Source organism: Neovison vison, chromosome 2 (assembly GCF_020171115.1).
Source record: "Neovison vison isolate M4711 chromosome 2, ASM_NN_V1, whole genome shotgun sequence".
Lineage (NCBI taxonomy): Eukaryota > Metazoa > Chordata > Mammalia > Carnivora > Mustelidae > Neogale > Neogale vison.
Window position 1 is genome coordinate 27,514,468 of NC_058092.1, and position 16,681 is coordinate 27,531,148.

A 16,681-nucleotide genomic window follows, 5' to 3' on the forward strand; every position below is an offset into this window, starting at 1 on the left:
CACAGGGTTCTAGTTTCTCCATATCCCTGCTTTAGTTTTTTCCCTAATGTTGATTCTGTAGCTTAAATAATCTGTCAAGAGTGCAACAACTTAAGGTGCTTTTAAGAAGGCAACCTCCTAAATTTTAACAATTCTAGATTTTTATTAATTGAATTGACTAATTTGTATATTCTTTGGGATATGGAATTTAAGGGCAGGTGACCTTGCCCTGGTTTTCCTACCATTGTTCACAATAAACTTCGGAAATTAGGAGGAAAACCAGTACTTAAATAGTGTTGGCCCTACGTGAACAAATTATACATTTCATTTTGTGTAACTCCTCACAACAACCTTCTAGACAGCTAGTGTTTTATCCTGTGACTGAAATTATGGAAGCAGAGTCTCAGAGTAGTTAAGAGACCTGCCCAAGGTAATATCACCTAGAAATGGCAAAGCTGGACTTCAAACTCGAGTCTTCCAACCTGCTGGCTCTCTCTACGCTGCCAAAAGGCTTCCTGTTCACAGCATCTTGAATATAGTATATTGGGGAATGGAAGTCTTATACTCTACTAGAAAGTCTTTTTTCTGATCTCTGCTGTGTTCTCTTGGGTCCCAAAACAGGAATGCATGGTGGGAACTCACACCAATAGAGGATGCTGTCAGCCAGTAGAGACTGATTTCTGTAGTCCAAGGGCTTAGTGATCATCTGTAGGCTGGGGCTCAAGAGTTAAGAGCCATCTCCAGTTCTACTGGTGGATTGCAGGGGAGCATCTGACTGCTTGTCATCACTGAAGGGCTGTCTACTACCTTTGGAATCCAGTTTGTGTGTATTGAGTTTTTTAGTATTCAGAAGAGCTCTATACTGGGTCCTTTGGTAAATAATAATTTATGCTAGAGTTTACGGAGTGTTTACTGTGTTCCAGAACTATATGCGGTCCTTTAAGTGCTTTATTTTATTTAGTCTCTGAACAACCCTATTGGATTGTTACTGTTCTCCCCAGTTAACATGAGGCCTGAGCCTAGATCTGGCTCTGGATTCCAATCTGTTAATGACAAAGTGGCTATATTGCCTTTTGTATTGTACATGGATATTTTCTAACTTAACTTGTCTCTGCACAAGAAATTTTGCAATCCCCTTCCCAGGGCTGACAGCCAAGGTCTCTTCCCTTATTGTGGGGCTCTGGGTACGGGGTGGACTGTACTCAAGCCAGAGCTACCTGTCCTTCTCGTTTCCTCAGGTCTGTAACATTGTGGCTGGGCAGCGCTGCATTAAGAAGTTGACCGACAACCAGACTTCGACCATGATAAAGGCTACAGCTAGGTCGGCCCCAGACAGACAGGAGGAGATTAGCCGCCTGGTCAGTAGGGCTGCAGAGAAATGTATGCTTGGTTGCTCAGTCATTGGGGCCCCTGGTAGCATAGATGCTTTTCTGCCTTGGCAGGATCCTCAGGAGAACACAAAGTCTGGATTTGTTGCCTGGGATTCCATAGGACTGCTCTTGTTTCTTGACCCTGTAGCTACTTGGCTTCCTATTTCTTTTTCCCTCCTGTATTACTTCCCTGTGTTATCCACTCCCACTTACTTCATTTTCCACTTTCCCCCCCTTTTTAGGGCTATTACTTGCCAGCCCCAGCTGCTCTTCAGGGCTTTCTCCTTGGGACCCAGAGGGTGAGCAGTATTGCCAAGCTGCTGCTCTCCTGAGATCCCCTCCTTTTGTCTTGCAGATGAAGAATGCCAGCTACAACCTAGATCCCTACATCCAGGAATTTGGGATCAAAGTGAAGGATGACATGACGGAGGTGACGGGGCGAGTGCTGCCGGCGCCCATCTTGCAGTACGGCGGCCGGGTGAGCAGGGTCAGGGCCAGACAACATCTCTGGGGCATATGGGAGAGGGGAATTGGGTTTATATTGCCAGGGGCTTTTGCTCCCCTACTCACCTGGCTCTACTGAGGCTCACCTGGGCGCCCCCTCTGACTATCCCCAGAACCGGGCCATTGCCACACCTAATCAGGGTGTCTGGGACATGCGGGGGAAACAGTTCTACAACGGGATTGAGATCAAAGTCTGGGCCATCGCCTGCTTCGCACCCCAAAAGCAGTGTCGAGAAGAGGTGCTCAAGTAAGGAGTTTTGGATGTATGGGTGGAAGGGAGGGAAGCACCCTAGAGCTGCCTACCTTCCCCTACCCACAAAGGGCCAAGATTTGATTTGTGGTCTCTTCTTTCTGACTCTTGATGCTGCTTCCCTGTGCTTCCTGGCTCAAACTTCTGCCTGTTCCTTTTCTGTCCAGCTGTGGTCAGAAGTCTCCATAAGTTGTATTTGTGTCAGAGATGATGATTTTAGGACATGAATCTCCTAAAGGAGACCGGAATTATTTTATTGTTAGAATTACTAGCATTGGTAGTAAATAATACAGTGATGAATATAATGTTGTAGCGACACTACTTAATTTTATGTTTTCTCATTTCATCTTCACAGTGAGTAGGTGGTGGTATTTCCATTTTCAGGAGACTGAGGCTCAAAGAGTACCTTGTACAAGGTTTGCATATCAAGAAGTTGTCAGAGTTGGGATCAAATCAGATCTGAGGCTTCAAAGCTTGTATTCCTCATTGGAAACAAAAGCTCAGCTGGTTCTCTGGGCTCTCCTCTTCTATATACAGAATTTGTTCATTCAGGTCCAAGTGACCTGAATTAGATGAACATGAGTTGTAAGGGCCTCTTAGCTACCTGTGGCTGAGGGGTAGGGACAGGTGACAGCAATGAAGAAAATGATATAGCAAATGATTTAAAGGAATACATTAGGGGAGTAATAGTCTTGAGTGAATGAATGAATAGTAAAGTCAGTTTTTTTTTATTGAGATATTTCAAGTACCGCAAAATTAACCCACTTAAAAGTGTATAGTTCACTATTTCCTGTAGTCTTTTGATGTGGTCGCTTCTTATTTGGATCTAGAGTAGGGTCGAAGGGTCAGTGCACACCTAGACTGAGGAAAAGTTGGTGGAGCTGACCACTTTGGGTATTGACAAGGTTAATAGAGTATGTGTCCTGGCAGGTTCAGCTGGCATTGGGGATTTCGTCGGAATTAGTTACAGTAGCTCCTGATGAATGTAGGGACTCTGGCTGCCCTACCTGTCTTTCTCCCCTCATAGATATATAACTACCACCATCACACTTAATAGTTTATTTTATTATGTTTTTAATTTGTTTTTTTTTTTTTTAAAGATTTTATTTATTTATTTTGACAAAGACACAGTGAGAAAGGGAACACAAGCAGGGGGAGTGAGAGAGGGAGAACAGGCTTCCCATGGAACAGGGAGTCCGATGTGGGGCTCAATCCCAGGGCCCTGGGATCATGACTGAGCCGAAGGCAGATGCTTAATGACTGACCCACCCAGGCATCCTTAATAGTTTCTTTTCTTTCTTTCTTTCTTTTTTTTTTTTTTAAGATTTTATTTATTTGACAGACAGAGATCACAAGTAGGCAGAGAGGCAGGCAGAGAGAGAGAGAGAGGAGGGGAAGCAGGCTTCGTGCTGAGCAGAGAGCCTGATGTGGGGCTTGATCCCAGGACCCTGAGATCATGACCTGAGCCGAAGGCAGAGGCTTAACCCACTGAGCCACCCAGTCGCCCTCCCCAATAGTTTCTTTTAAATGAGTTCCTCTTGTCCCCCTTCCTGGGGTTTGGGGATTTTAGCGCCATTTAGATTAGGCCATTCGTAGCCTTGGCTTAGCATTAGAGAGCTGGCCCTTAGCAATGTCAGAACGGCTCCCAGCTCTCTGCCTTTCTGTTGTCAGCTTGTTGGTAGCTCTATTCTCTGTATGTGTCTCTCATTCTCATGTTTTTTCCCTGCACAGTTCTTTTGAAAAAATCCTTTGGGGTGTTTTGGGGTACAGAAACTGATAAACCTAGAATATCAGAGTTGGGCATCTGTTCATCAGACATTCCCTTCTCCCAGTGATCCCCAGATGCAAAGGGTAAGAATATGACTTGTACACCTGGGTCAGTGGTACCCAGTTGGATGTTTGGTTCTGGGCTAAAGATTAAAAATCTGAGTCTTTGGGTATGGTAGTGGATGACATTATCCAGGGAGAATGTTCAGGGTGAACAGAGGCTGAATATAAGAACTCTGAGGAACTGGAAAGTAAATAGAGCAAAGTTCCTAAGTGTGAATGAGGGGATGGGATCCAGAGCACAGGAAAAGGCATCCTTTCTGCTAAGATAGAGGGAGAAGTGAAGATGGCTGTGGAGGTAGAGAAATTGGTAATTGGGAATGGATGAGGGAGTCCTATGGTCAACCCTTAGAATTTTTCTTTTGGCTAAAGAAGTTCTGTTACCTCCACTGTATTCCTTTTAGGAGAAGATTTCAAGATCTTCCCTATTGTAGACTTCTTTCAACATGTGACCTCCAGCAGAGAACACAATAGTTAAGTGTGATTTGGTGGTAGAGAAAAGATTGGGTATACCACTTTCTTTGAATTAGAGACCCACTTAATAAATTTGACTTACTAAGTTTGATACCTTTATATTCTCCATATTAGTTCAGTTCCTCCCTCTAATGTAGTCACTGTCACTATCATGAACTTTTATGACCTTCCATCTAATTTATGTTTTATGTACCTGTATATAAATGATTTTAAAACATTTTTAAAGATTTATTTATTTATTTTAGAGAGGGAGACAGCTCAGGGTTAGGGAAGTGGGGAAGTGAGAAGGGGCAGAAGGAATGGGTGAGAGAAACCCAAGCAGACTCCAAGCTGAGCGTGGAGCCCAACGTGGGGCTCAATCTCATGACCCTGAGATCATAACCCAGCTAAAACCAAGAGTCAGAGTTCAACCACATATGTCATCAAGGTGCCCCTCAAGTGATTTTTAAATTTTACATAACAGTATCATACTGTATTTATCTGTTTGCTTTTTTTTTTTACTAAATATGTGAAAAAATAGTTATTTTCTCACTATATAGGCTTCTGAATCTATCATATTTGTATTTATATACTATATAATGTCCCCTAAGTAATTGGCTTTATTCTCTGTATGTTGCTTTTACTCTAAATGTAGGATTTTCAAGTTAAGTTTTCTGCTATTCATTTCAATCTATCATCGAACGTATGTAGCTTGATATTTTAAATCTGCATGTGTACCCTTTCTTCCAACTTTGTCTTCCTTTCCTAGGATAAAGCCCCAGAGCCAAAGGAAAGAAGCTTGTTTAATTATTTGCTCTTAGGCTTAAAAGAATCAGTAGGGGAGGAGGGAGCTCATTTTTACTGAGTACCTCCTGTGCTTTGATCACTGTTGGAGTTTATTTTAATATGATCAGAGGCCTGTCTCTTGGGCATTAGCCCATTGCTAAGGACTTAGTGTGCACGAATCAGCTACTTGAGTGGGACAAGGTGGGGACTCAGAATTCCCACAGGTCCCTTCTCTGGGCTCCCTTGGCTCTCTGCTTATACCATTGAATACTTAGCAAGTGTGATTTTTTTGTCCTACTCAACTATAAATTTGTTTTTTTACACTGGCGGTAATCAGGTCTCTTTTATGTCAGAATTTCTCTTTGGCTGTCCTAGTGCTAGGTACCTAAGATAGTGGCATTTGTTCAGTGGTATTGAAGTGGGACTCACCGCCTCCTGTCATGACCATACTTGTGCTGCAGGAACTTCACAGACCAGCTACGGAAGATTTCCAAGGATGCAGGGATGCCCATCCAGGGCCAGCCTTGCTTCTGCAAATACGCGCAGGGGGCAGACAGCGTGGAGCCCATGTTCCGGCATCTCAAGAACACCTACTCAGGGCTGCAGCTCATTATCGTCATCCTGCCAGGGAAGACACCAGTGTATGGTACAGTTCTCTGGGGACAGTGATTATGAAGATAGGAGTTTTCTCAGGGTAGCTCCCTTGAGGCTTCTAGGGGGGACTCAGTGTGGGTTCTTTGCTCTAGCCAGAGTTCTTACTTAATATCAGCATTCATTTTGAAGGAGAAATATTAGCCTGTATGAGCCTTTGAGTTATCCCAGGTCCTGCTTATCTGCTCACGTTCCATCCCGGTAACATTTACTGGGGTCCTCTGTGTATTGATCTTTATACGAGGGTAAGCTGAGCCAGATACATATACAGGTCAGTCCAGATTCCTTCCTATTCCTAGGAGTGTGTTGTCTATCAGGACATTGTGTAGCACACTCAAGCAGAATTTGTGGGGGTTCAGTAAGTGGTTTGTTCCTGGGAATGACTTAGACTTTCTGAGAAGTTTTCTCTCTCTCCCACTTTTATTTATTTTATTTTTTTAAAAGATTTTATTTATTTATTTGACAGACAAGGATCACAAGTAGGCAGAGAGGCAGGCGGGGGGTGCAGGTGGGCAGGAAGCAGACTTCTTGCTGAGCACAGAGCCTGATGCAGGGCTCGATCCCAGGACCCTGGAACCATGACCTGAGCCAGAGGCAGAGGCTTTAACCCACTGAGCCACCCAGGCACCCCAGTAGATCTCTCCCACTTTTAAGAATAGGGATGGCTTTATATATCTCTGGTTCAGTTCCCTTACTCTGTGTTCCCAGCACCTCTCCTGTTTCAGAAGAAGAGGTGTCCCTTCTCTTACCTTCTCTTACCTCAACCCATGTATGCTTTTGTTCCCATCTCATCCTGCCACTTTTGGGACTTGATACCCTTTCATCCTCAAACATGTTTAGATTCCCCATCCAAGAGTACATTACCACAGTCATGCCATCTCCTTTAGCTTTTGTCTTCCTGTTTCTTGTTTTTCTTCATCATACATTTTGAATGAGGTCTCCACATTCTCTAGACCCACTTCCTCACCACCCACTTACTCCTTTGCTTTTTTCGTCTGTCTTACCTCTAACTTTCTCCAAAACTTCCCTGCAGAGAGCCATCTGTGACCTTTCTCACTTTTCTTCACTTGACTTTCTCCTGTCTCTCTTTAATTATTTTTGTCATTACCACATATGCCTGGTATTTTCCAGATTTCTATACCCTGCCTTTTCTATCTTTACATTCTAGTGAAATTTTCATTTATGTCAGTTGTTTATATCATTACCTCTTATTAATATATATTATAATGTATTATTAAATCTTGGTCCAACCCTTGACCTCTCTCCTGTTCCCATCTGTCCCTTTGATCTTTCTCGCTTCTATAAGCATTTATTAATCACCTACTGTGTGTCAAACACTGTGCTAGGTTCTAAATACATTGGTGAATGAAACAGATGTAGTCTCTGCTCTTATAATTTGTTTTGGTGGACATCTCTTTAGTAGCTTGTCTTCTCTCTTTATCAGTAAGCTCTTTTCTTTATGTGTTCTGTGTTTGACATCGTAATTGCTTCTTGGTACTTTCATCCAAACTCTGGAGGCAGTCTGTCTTCTCTTTGCTTCATCTCCATCATCATCTTTTTTATTGTCTTAAGATCTATTCTCTGCTCCCCACCCACACTTCTCAACTGAATTCTAACATTTTTTCTTAAATCTCTCTTGAATAAGAAAGGTTTTTCATTTACTGGATGAGACCTTTTGTGACTCTGCTCCCCCCAAAAAACCTTCATTGGTATGAATTAACAAAATAAAAATTTTCAGGGCCATGATCTTAGTTTAACCTTTTTAGCTTTATCTTGTACTATTCCCTTTGCCACACATACTGGAAAGATCACTTGTTCTGGAATTAGATAGAAGTAGATTTTAATTCTGGCTATGGCAGTGTACTGATTTAGGCAAAGTACCTAACCTTTTTGAGCCTCATGAATTAATTATATAAAAAGCAACATCTATGGGGCGCCTGGGTGGCTCAGTCATTGGGCGTCTGCCTTCCACTTGGGTTATGATCCCAGTGTCCTGGGATCAAGCCCTGCGTCAGGCTCTCTGCTCAACAAGGAGCCTGCTTCTCCCTCTTTGGCTCCCCCTGCTTATGTTCCCTCCCTTGCTGTGTCTCTCTCTGTGTGTCAAATAAATAAATGAAATCATTTAAAAAAAGCGACATCTAGCACAGTGCCTGGCACATAGTAGATACTCTAAATGCCTCCTTTTTTCCTTCCTTCCTTCCTTCCTTCCTTCCTTCCTTCCTTCCTTCCTTTCTTAAGACTTTATTTATTTATTATTTATTTATTCATGAGAGATGGCGACAGAGAGGCAGAGGGGAGAAGCAGGCTCCCAAGGAGCAGGGAGCCCAATACAGGACTCAGTCCCCAAACCCCAGGATCATGACCTGAACTGAAGGCAGATGCTTAACTCAGATGCCCTAAGTGCTCATTTCTTGCCTGTGCTTTCTAATCTCTGGTTTTGTTTACATCATTTGCCTTTTTCTAGAGTATCTAAGTACTCTTCTTATCTCCCTTGTTCCCCTTAAAATTCTCTCAAGTCTCAATTTAAGTGTATTTATTTCTGGAAGCCATCTCTCATCCTACCTAAAGGATAAATCTTTCTGGATTCCTTTGGAAATTTTATCAGGCTGCTAATCAGTTACTGCCTTTCTTGATACTATTTTGAGCATGGAGTAGATCTTATTTTGCTCTGAAACCTTCTTCCCTCTGCACATATAAACTTAAGGTAAAGCCTTCCACTGACATGATACTCAGTAATTGCTTACGGAGGGAAGTTGGTTGACCTCCACTTCATGCCTCTGGGCCTTCATTGATAGCCCTTGGATGCAAAATAAGGATACTTCTTAGGAGAACTGCCTTGAGTAATTATCCACATTTCTAGTTCCCTCCATTAAGGGAAGAGTCCAGTATTGGCTTGCTTGGGGAGTAGTATAGTACAGCATGCTTGGGGAAGACAGTGCTTACTAAGAGAATTGTCCGCCGCCCTGGACTCAGTAATGCTATATTCTCTCTCCAGTCTCAACCTTGATTAGGACCTTGGGTTTCTTCTACTTACATTTTGTTCCTTGATTATGTGCCATTTGGACAATGAAGACAATTAATTGCCTAGGAATTAAGCCAGCAGATAAGAGTAGCAGTTATTCTCAAGACCCTCACCTTCCCTTCTTGGAGGCCAAAGCAAGGTCTAGTTGCATTGTGATTGCCCTGAGCATATAGAAGGACAGTGTTACATTTGTCCAGTTCTGATCTGGTACCACATCTCATCCTGTCCTTAGTATTTTTAACTCCTTCCTCTCCACTAAATTGATGATATTATCCTTTTTTTTTTTTTAAATGTAAACTTTTTATTGTAGTATACATAAAGAAATCCTAAGAGTTCAGTTGAATGAATTTTTACAAAATGTCACAGCAGGATAAGCAGTACCCATTTTTGCAAGCAAAACATTACCACAATCTCAGGCTGCCAGTCACTACAGCTCCCCATCAATGGTAATCACTATTTTGGCTTCTAATGCCGTAGATTCATTTTAACAGTCTTTGAAATTTGTGTAAATGAATCATTTATTAGGTACTTTTTTTGTGTCTGGCTTTTACTCAACATGCTTATTATGAGATTCATCCATGTTTATTTGTGGTTTGTTACAGTTTTTCCATTAGATGAATATAACACAATTTACATTCTTCCATCAGTGGTCATATTTGTGTTGTTCCCAGCTTTTATTGTTACAAATAAAGCCTCAGTGAACATTCTTGTATGTATCCTTTGAACATATATACCCATTTCCATTGGGTGTATATCTAGCAGGAATTTTATTTATTTATTTATTTATAGAGATTTTTTTTCCTGTTTGTCAGAGAATAAGAGAGCATAGTTGGGGGAATAGCAGACAGGGATAAGCAGGCTCCCAGCTGATTTTATTTATTTATTTATGAAGATTTTTTCTGTTCGTCAGAGAGTAAGAGAGCTTAGGTGGGGGACTAGCAGACAGGGAGGGATAAACAGGCTCCCAGCTGAGTAAGGAGCCTGAAGCGGGGCTTGATCCCAGGACCCTGAGATCATGACCGGAGCTGAAGGCAGAGGCTTAACTGAGTAAGCCACCTAGGTGGTCCTCTAGGAGGAATTTTATTTTTATTAATTAATTAATTTTTATTTATTTATTTATTTATTTTTAAAAAAGAGATTTTATTTATTTATTTGACAGAGAGGGATCATGAGGGAGAAGCAGGCTCCCCGTTGAGCAGAGAACCCCATGTGGGGCTCGATCCCTGGACCCTGAGATCATGACCCGAGCGGAAGGCAGAGGCTTAACCCACTGATCCACCCAGGCACTCCTAGGAGGATTTTTAAATGTATAGTTTACACTTCCACCATCAGTGTATGAGAATTCTAGATATTTTATATCCTTACCAAACTTGATATTGTCTCTTGATATTGATATTATCTCTTCATTTTAGCTGTTTTTGTGGTATCTAGTGATATGTTGTGCTTTTATTTCTCTGATGATTGATAAAGTTGGGTATCTTTTTATATGTTTGTTGGCTGTTCCACTGGCCTCTTTTACAAAGTTTTTACTCAAGTCTTAACCTTTTCTTTTCATTGCATTAAGTACCTTTTTTCATGGATTGATTTTTAGGTGATTGATTTTAATTGATTTATAATTCTTTTGTTTAATATATATGTGTGTTATATATAGCTTTTCTGCTTTGTGGTTTGCCTTTGTATTTTCTTAATGGAGTCTTTGTCGAGCAGAAATTTAAAATTTAAATGTAGGCCAATTTGTGTAACATTTTTTCTTTATGGCTAGTAATTTCTGTGTCCTGTTTAAGAAATCCCCAAATTGTAACATATTAGTCTATTTTTTTTTTTTTTAAAGATTTTATTTATTTATTTGACAGACAGAGATCACAAGTAGGCAGAGGCAGGCAGAGAGAGAGGAGGAAGCAGGCTCCCTGCTGAGCAGAGAGCCCAATGCGGGACTCAATCCCAGGACCCTGAGATCATGACCTGAGCCGAAGGCAGCGGTTTAACCCACTGAGCCACCCAGGCGCCCATAGTCTATTTTTTTTTAAATATGTGTTTTTTTATTTATGTTTTTAACCTTTCACATTTAGAATTAGTCTGTCTCCTTCAGAAACTCTTGCTTTCTCTGTTCCCTGGCAGCTCCTCTGCTGGTGCAAAGCCTAGAAACAGCATGTATACCCAGGTTAAAAGCAGCTGCAGAAGATAGCTCACCTTGGTGAGATTCTTTTCCTCTCTGGAAGTTTATGCCCCTTCAGTTCTTGTCTCAGCACCTTTCTCTTGCCTTCAGAGGATGGTTTCTGTTTTTGTCTGGCTTTTCGAAACATTATCTGCAGAAGCATCGGTTGATCACTAACTACTCTATCTCTCTTGGTAGTGGAAATGATCCTTTAGCTTTTTAAACATGTTCAGGTCTCATTGAAAACATAGTAAATCCTTCACTGATCCCACATCTCCTCCTTGGCACTTTATATCACAAAATAGTTTGTGTCCCTGTGCATTAGTTTTTTGCCTTGATATCAGTTCAAAGGACATTTATGGGGGCTCTTGGTTGGTTCAGACTGTTAAGTTGTCCAACTCTTGATCTCAGCTTAGGTCTTGATCTTACAATTGTGTGTTTAAGCCCTGTATTGGACTTTATGCTGGGTGTAGAGCCTATTTGAAAAAACAAACAAACAGAAGAACAAAGGATATTTCTGGTCTTTATTTTACTAGATCTCTTAGTGTTTGATTTTGTTGAATACTTGCTCCTTCTTGAAACCCTCTCTTCCCTTGGTGTTCATGATACAATACTGTCTTCCTCCTAGTTCTCTGGGTATTTCTCCTTTGCAGACCCATCTTCTTAACAGTTTGGCAAATATTAGAAGTTCCTCAAGATTCAGATCTAAGCTCTGCTCCTTTCACCTTTTCTCTTCCTTGATGATCTCATCAAGATCATGCTTTTAATTACTATCTGTATAAAATATCTAACAAATTTGTATCTTTTTTCAAGCTGCTTTTGAGCTCCCAACTATTCTCATTGCCTAATTGATATCCTCACTGGGATGACCAAAAAGCACTTCAAATTCAAAGTGTTTCAAAAACAGCTTATGACCTGTTTTATTACAAAAACTAGAAGCTTGACATTATCCATAAAAATTCTTTTCCCTTACATATAATATCTCTGAGTCCCTTAAATATTTATTGAATCTGTTTGTTTCTTTCCATCTAAGTGACTGTTTTCTTAGTACAAGCTGTTTTTAATTCTTGCTAGATCAGTCTGATGACCACATTCTTTCTCTCATACCATGGTTCCTTTGCTCTCCTTTTTAGTTACTTTGGCCTTTTAGTTTCTCAAATATTTCTTCTATCAGAGTGCAGTTTTGCATGCTGTTCCTTTTGTCTGGAATGCTTTCCCCCAACTCTGCCTCTCTTCTAAGAGTGCTTTTCTCCCTCTGGTAGAAAAGTGCTTTTCTAAGTGCTTTTCTACCTTTGGGTTTCGTCTCTATCATTATTTAGTCCTTTCCTGGCTGTTATTACCCCCTATTATATGCTCTCATATTTTCATGAAGTTTTCTGTTACAGCATTTATCATTGTTGTACTTTTCATGACTTTTAAAACTAATCACTAGACAGTAACCACTATGATTAGGGACCCTGTGTTTCTGGTTACCATTATGTTCTTACCACCTCCTATCCTGCCTGACATCTAATCACCATTCAGTAAATATTTGTTGAATGCACTAATTACTTCTCTCCCTACTTACAGCTGAAGTGAAACGTGTTGGAGATACACTCTTGGGAATGGCTACACAGTGTGTGCAAGTGAAGAATGTGGTCAAGACCTCGCCTCAGACTCTGTCCAATCTCTGCCTGAAGATCAATGTCAAACTTGGTGGCATTAACAACATCCTAGTCCCACACCAGCGGTATGAACTGTGTTGCCCACTTGCCCTGTCAAGCAAGGTACCATGTTGGGGATTGACAAAAATATAGGACTCTGGCCAGGCAGAGTAAATCAGACACAAGAGAAAGATGACCAAAATGGGTGCTAGATGGTGCCAGGAAGAGATGACCGAACTCCTCATCATTTTTTTTCTCTTCTTTGTTTAGCTCTGCCGTGTTTCAACAGCCAGTGATATTCCTTGGAGCAGATGTTACACACCCCCCAGCAGGGGATGGGAAAAAACCTTCTATCACAGCAGTGAGTGATACTCTCCAGCTTCTTCTTAAGGTTCTCATTTTAGCTCTGAGTGCCGAAGACTACATATAATCTCTTTTTCTCAGCTCTGATGCTTGACCCTTCATAAGAACTTTTTTTTCAGCTAGTCATCCCCATTATCCACTCCCTTGGTATATTCATAAAACTAACTCTATATGGTATCTGTTTTTCAGAGAGAGCAGTGAGAGTGTAGGCGGTGGCCAGAGACTTTGGCCAGTCTCCATCACTCTTGCTCTGTGTTCAGATTTCTCTCTCTCTGTGCCCACTTCTGGGATATGGGAAAGACCATGTCTTCTCTGAAATCCTTATGAAGGTGGTTACTTAGTTGCTGGAACTGACGTTTCTTCTTCCCCATTTCTACCCCTGGTCCATCTAGTAGCTTAGATGTCTTTCCAGTCCCTCTCCTGACTTCTCTGCTCCCCATCCCTAGAGGCTTCTGAATTGCTAGTGGGATTAAGCCTTCCTTCCCACTTCTCTTTTCTCAACCCTCACATTTCTCTAGGCAGACTGGGCTAAGCACAGTAAATGCCAGGAAATCCTGTACAATGCTTAACCTTGTTCTCCTTGTGGCCATCTGTCCTAGGCTCTGGCCACTGTCCCCTTTGAAAATTATGTTACTCCCTACCTCTTGCAGGTATACTCTTCACTGTGGTTCCTGGGTAGATTAGTACTTGAATTGAGAAAAGGACAAAATTCTGGCTCTTTGAGCTAGTAGTGCCAAACCTTCACATGCCCTCCTGCAAGGGGTAAGAAAATTGAACTTACTAGGTACTTATGGTGGGCTAGGTTTTATACATGTACCATAATAGCACTGCCGGCAGGTGGCTTTCTTACCTATTGAGAGGAGGAAAATGATCAGGTGGATTAAATAACTTCTGCATGCATGATAGAGAGTGAAACCAGGACTTACTGAATCGAAAGCCCTGCTAATTCGATTACATAGTTTTCTTGCTAAGAAGCTTCCCCAAATCTACATCCTAACAGTGTTGGAAGGATGGAGGTTTTGGAGCCGGATCCTGTCTCTTTGATTGTTAGGTAGTAGGCAGTATGGATGCCCACCCCAGCCGTTACTGTGCTACTGTGCGGGTGCAGCGACCCCGGCAGGAGATCATTGAAGACTTATCCTACATGGTGCGTGAGCTGCTCATCCAGTTCTACAAGTCTACCCGCTTCAAGCCTACCCGCATCATCTTCTACCGAGATGGGGTTCCTGAAGGCCAGCTCCCCCAGGTAGGGACCAAAATAGGTGGAGAAAACCTTCACATTGGGGCCAGAGGGCCTAATGGGTGCAAAGTGTACTGCTCTTTTTCTTTAAAAGCTGTTGGCATTGGGAGGTGGTACTTCTTTGAGAGCTTTGCTAAATGCCAGTAGGCTTAGGAGCAGAGATTATAACTGAGAGGTGGTGTGCATAAGCATCCAAAGACCTGTCTTGTAACAGAAGAGCCTCAGTGCATATTTACTTGTTGATTCATGTTGAACACTGATTCTTTAGACCAGTAGTTCTCAAAACTTTAACATGCATCAAGGTCACCTGAAGGGCTTGTTACAACAGTTTGTAGGGCTTCAAGACTTTGTGATTCATCGTGGTTCTTTTTTTGTTGATGTTTTGTAAGGTTTTATTTATTTATTTGAGAGAGAGACACACAGAGAACATGAGTAGGGGGAGGGACAAAGGGAGAGGGAGAAACAGTCTCCCCACCAAGCAGGGAGCCTGACTTGGGGCTCCATCCCAGGACCCTGGGATCATGACCTGAGCCAAAGGCAGATGCTTAACTGACTGAGCCACCCAGGTGCCCTTGGAGTTTGTAGTTGAGAAGTTCCTAGGTAGGTGATGGTCTGGAGGCCACACTTTGAGAACTGCTATTGACTTCCCTTCAGAATGTTCCTACTTTTCTTTGTCCCTGCCAAGCCTTCATATTCTGTTGTTAATAGTATATAATGAATTGGTCTCTTGACTGCCATTTAATATTAATATAACTGTCATTTATTGGGTACCTCTTATGTACTGTGAATTCTGGTAAGCACTTCATGTGTGTTCTATTTAATGCTTAGAATAACCCTATGAAATAATAATTATTATTGCATTTGTCAGAGAGGATGCTTGGAAATGTTAAATAATTTCATCAGTGTCAACCAAGCTAAACACTCAGGGAACTGGGATTCAGACAGATTGGCCTGAATCGAGTTTATGCTCTTAACCATTATGCTCAGTTTTCTCCAAGTCATCCAGTATTCCCTAAACAGCAGATGAATTTATCCTATCACTTCTCTGTTCAGGAGTGCCTAGAGGCTTCACATAGTCTTGGGTTAAAATTCAAACTACTTAGCAAAGCAATCAGCCATTATTAACCCCTAGTAGGTTTTCTGTGCTTTCACTTAATCTGTTATATTTTTCACAACAGTTTTATGAGGCTGGTCTTATTAGTAACTTTAGTAGATTTGGAGAAAATGAGACTTGGAAGGGCTAAGTAACTTGCTTACAGGAATACAACTAGATAAAACTTGGGTTTAAATCCAGTTCTAATTGATTTCCATTCTCTATCTACCATACCATTTTGACTCCCTATATCTGACTTCTAAGACAACGAGGCAACCATTACATATGGTTATTTACTTGTGGGTTCTTCTTTAGCTAGTCCATATTCTTATAATCCTGCTTCTTTGTAGGACTGAATTCATCTACTCTCTCTGTACCAGTTCCTGAACTATGTGTCTGCTCTTCTCTGGTGGTCTCAACACTGTCTGTTGTTGAAGCTCACAGGGGAATTCCTGTATCCTCCTGATCCTGAAATTGACTTTACTTTGGGCATTGTGGTTTTAGTGATATCTTTGTGTGCTTTGTTTCTGTGTGTTGATATTAGGTCTCTTTATGCATAGGAACAGGTGATTGCTCTCTGCTGATGCCAAGCCTCTTGGCCAATTTTGTATAGCAACATATCATGTGAACTGAGTATAAAGCTGATTTTGACAGAAGGGCTGTGTCATCTCTCTAATGTTGCATGTCTGTTTATAAAGGGAGACTGAGCAAAAATCCATATTACAAATGGCAACTCTTAGTTCACAAAGATGTGACTCAAGAGGAGTTATGTCTCTTTGTCTCCCTCCTTATCCTGTGCTTAGATCCTCCACTATGAGCTGCTGGCCATTCGTGATGCCTGCATCAAACTGGAAAAGGACTACCAGCCTGGAATCACTTACATTGTGGTGCAGAAACGCCATCATACCCGCCTTTTTTGTGCTGACAAGAATGAGCGAGTGAGTGAGAGATCAAGGAAACCACCCATACCCTCTTCCTGTCTCCCTTCTCTTAATATGGAAGAAGCCCTTGAGATAAATTGGGATTTAGTCTTTGGTTTGTCTATCCTCCATAACCCCTTCCTCTTGTCCTTCCTCTGCCACCTCTTTCCCTTTTTTCCTTTCTCCCCGCCTGTCCTTATACTTCCTCTCCCTCCTTTTAGCTCCCTGGCCTATAGACCATATATATGGATCAGTTCCCAGAAAAAGGGAAGGGAACTACTATTTATTGAACTTCTTTTATATGTCAGACACTGTACAAGGTGTCTTCCTCACAGCAGCCCTGTGAGGTAGGTACTATTATTACCTCCAGTTTAACCTCAGGAAGCTTAAGTGACTTACTAAGGTCATACAGCTAATTAATGGTG

The 16,681-nt window shown here is 41.6% G+C and overlaps 1 protein-coding gene across 2 annotated transcripts in view; it reads left to right on the forward strand.

Moving 5' to 3' along the window:
- Positions 1 to 16,681, forward strand: part of AGO1 (argonaute RISC component 1) — a 38,306-nt gene that overhangs the window by 14,463 nt on the left and 7,162 nt on the right. Inside the window, exons 9-16 of one of the 2 annotated variants that reach the window (XM_044237790.1) lie at positions 1,218 to 1,337; positions 1,705 to 1,836; positions 1,967 to 2,100; positions 5,631 to 5,815; positions 12,567 to 12,726; positions 12,911 to 13,001; positions 14,055 to 14,249; positions 16,140 to 16,274. In XM_044237790.1, coding sequence (XP_044093725.1) covers positions 1,218 to 1,337; positions 1,705 to 1,836; positions 1,967 to 2,100; positions 5,631 to 5,815; positions 12,567 to 12,726; positions 12,911 to 13,001; positions 14,055 to 14,249; positions 16,140 to 16,274 — 1,152 coding nt within the window. The remainder of the gene's footprint in view (positions 1 to 1,217; positions 1,338 to 1,704; positions 1,837 to 1,966; positions 2,101 to 5,630; positions 5,816 to 12,566; positions 12,727 to 12,910; positions 13,002 to 14,054; positions 14,250 to 16,139; positions 16,275 to 16,681) is intronic. The other variant, XM_044237791.1, reaches the window with a different exon arrangement.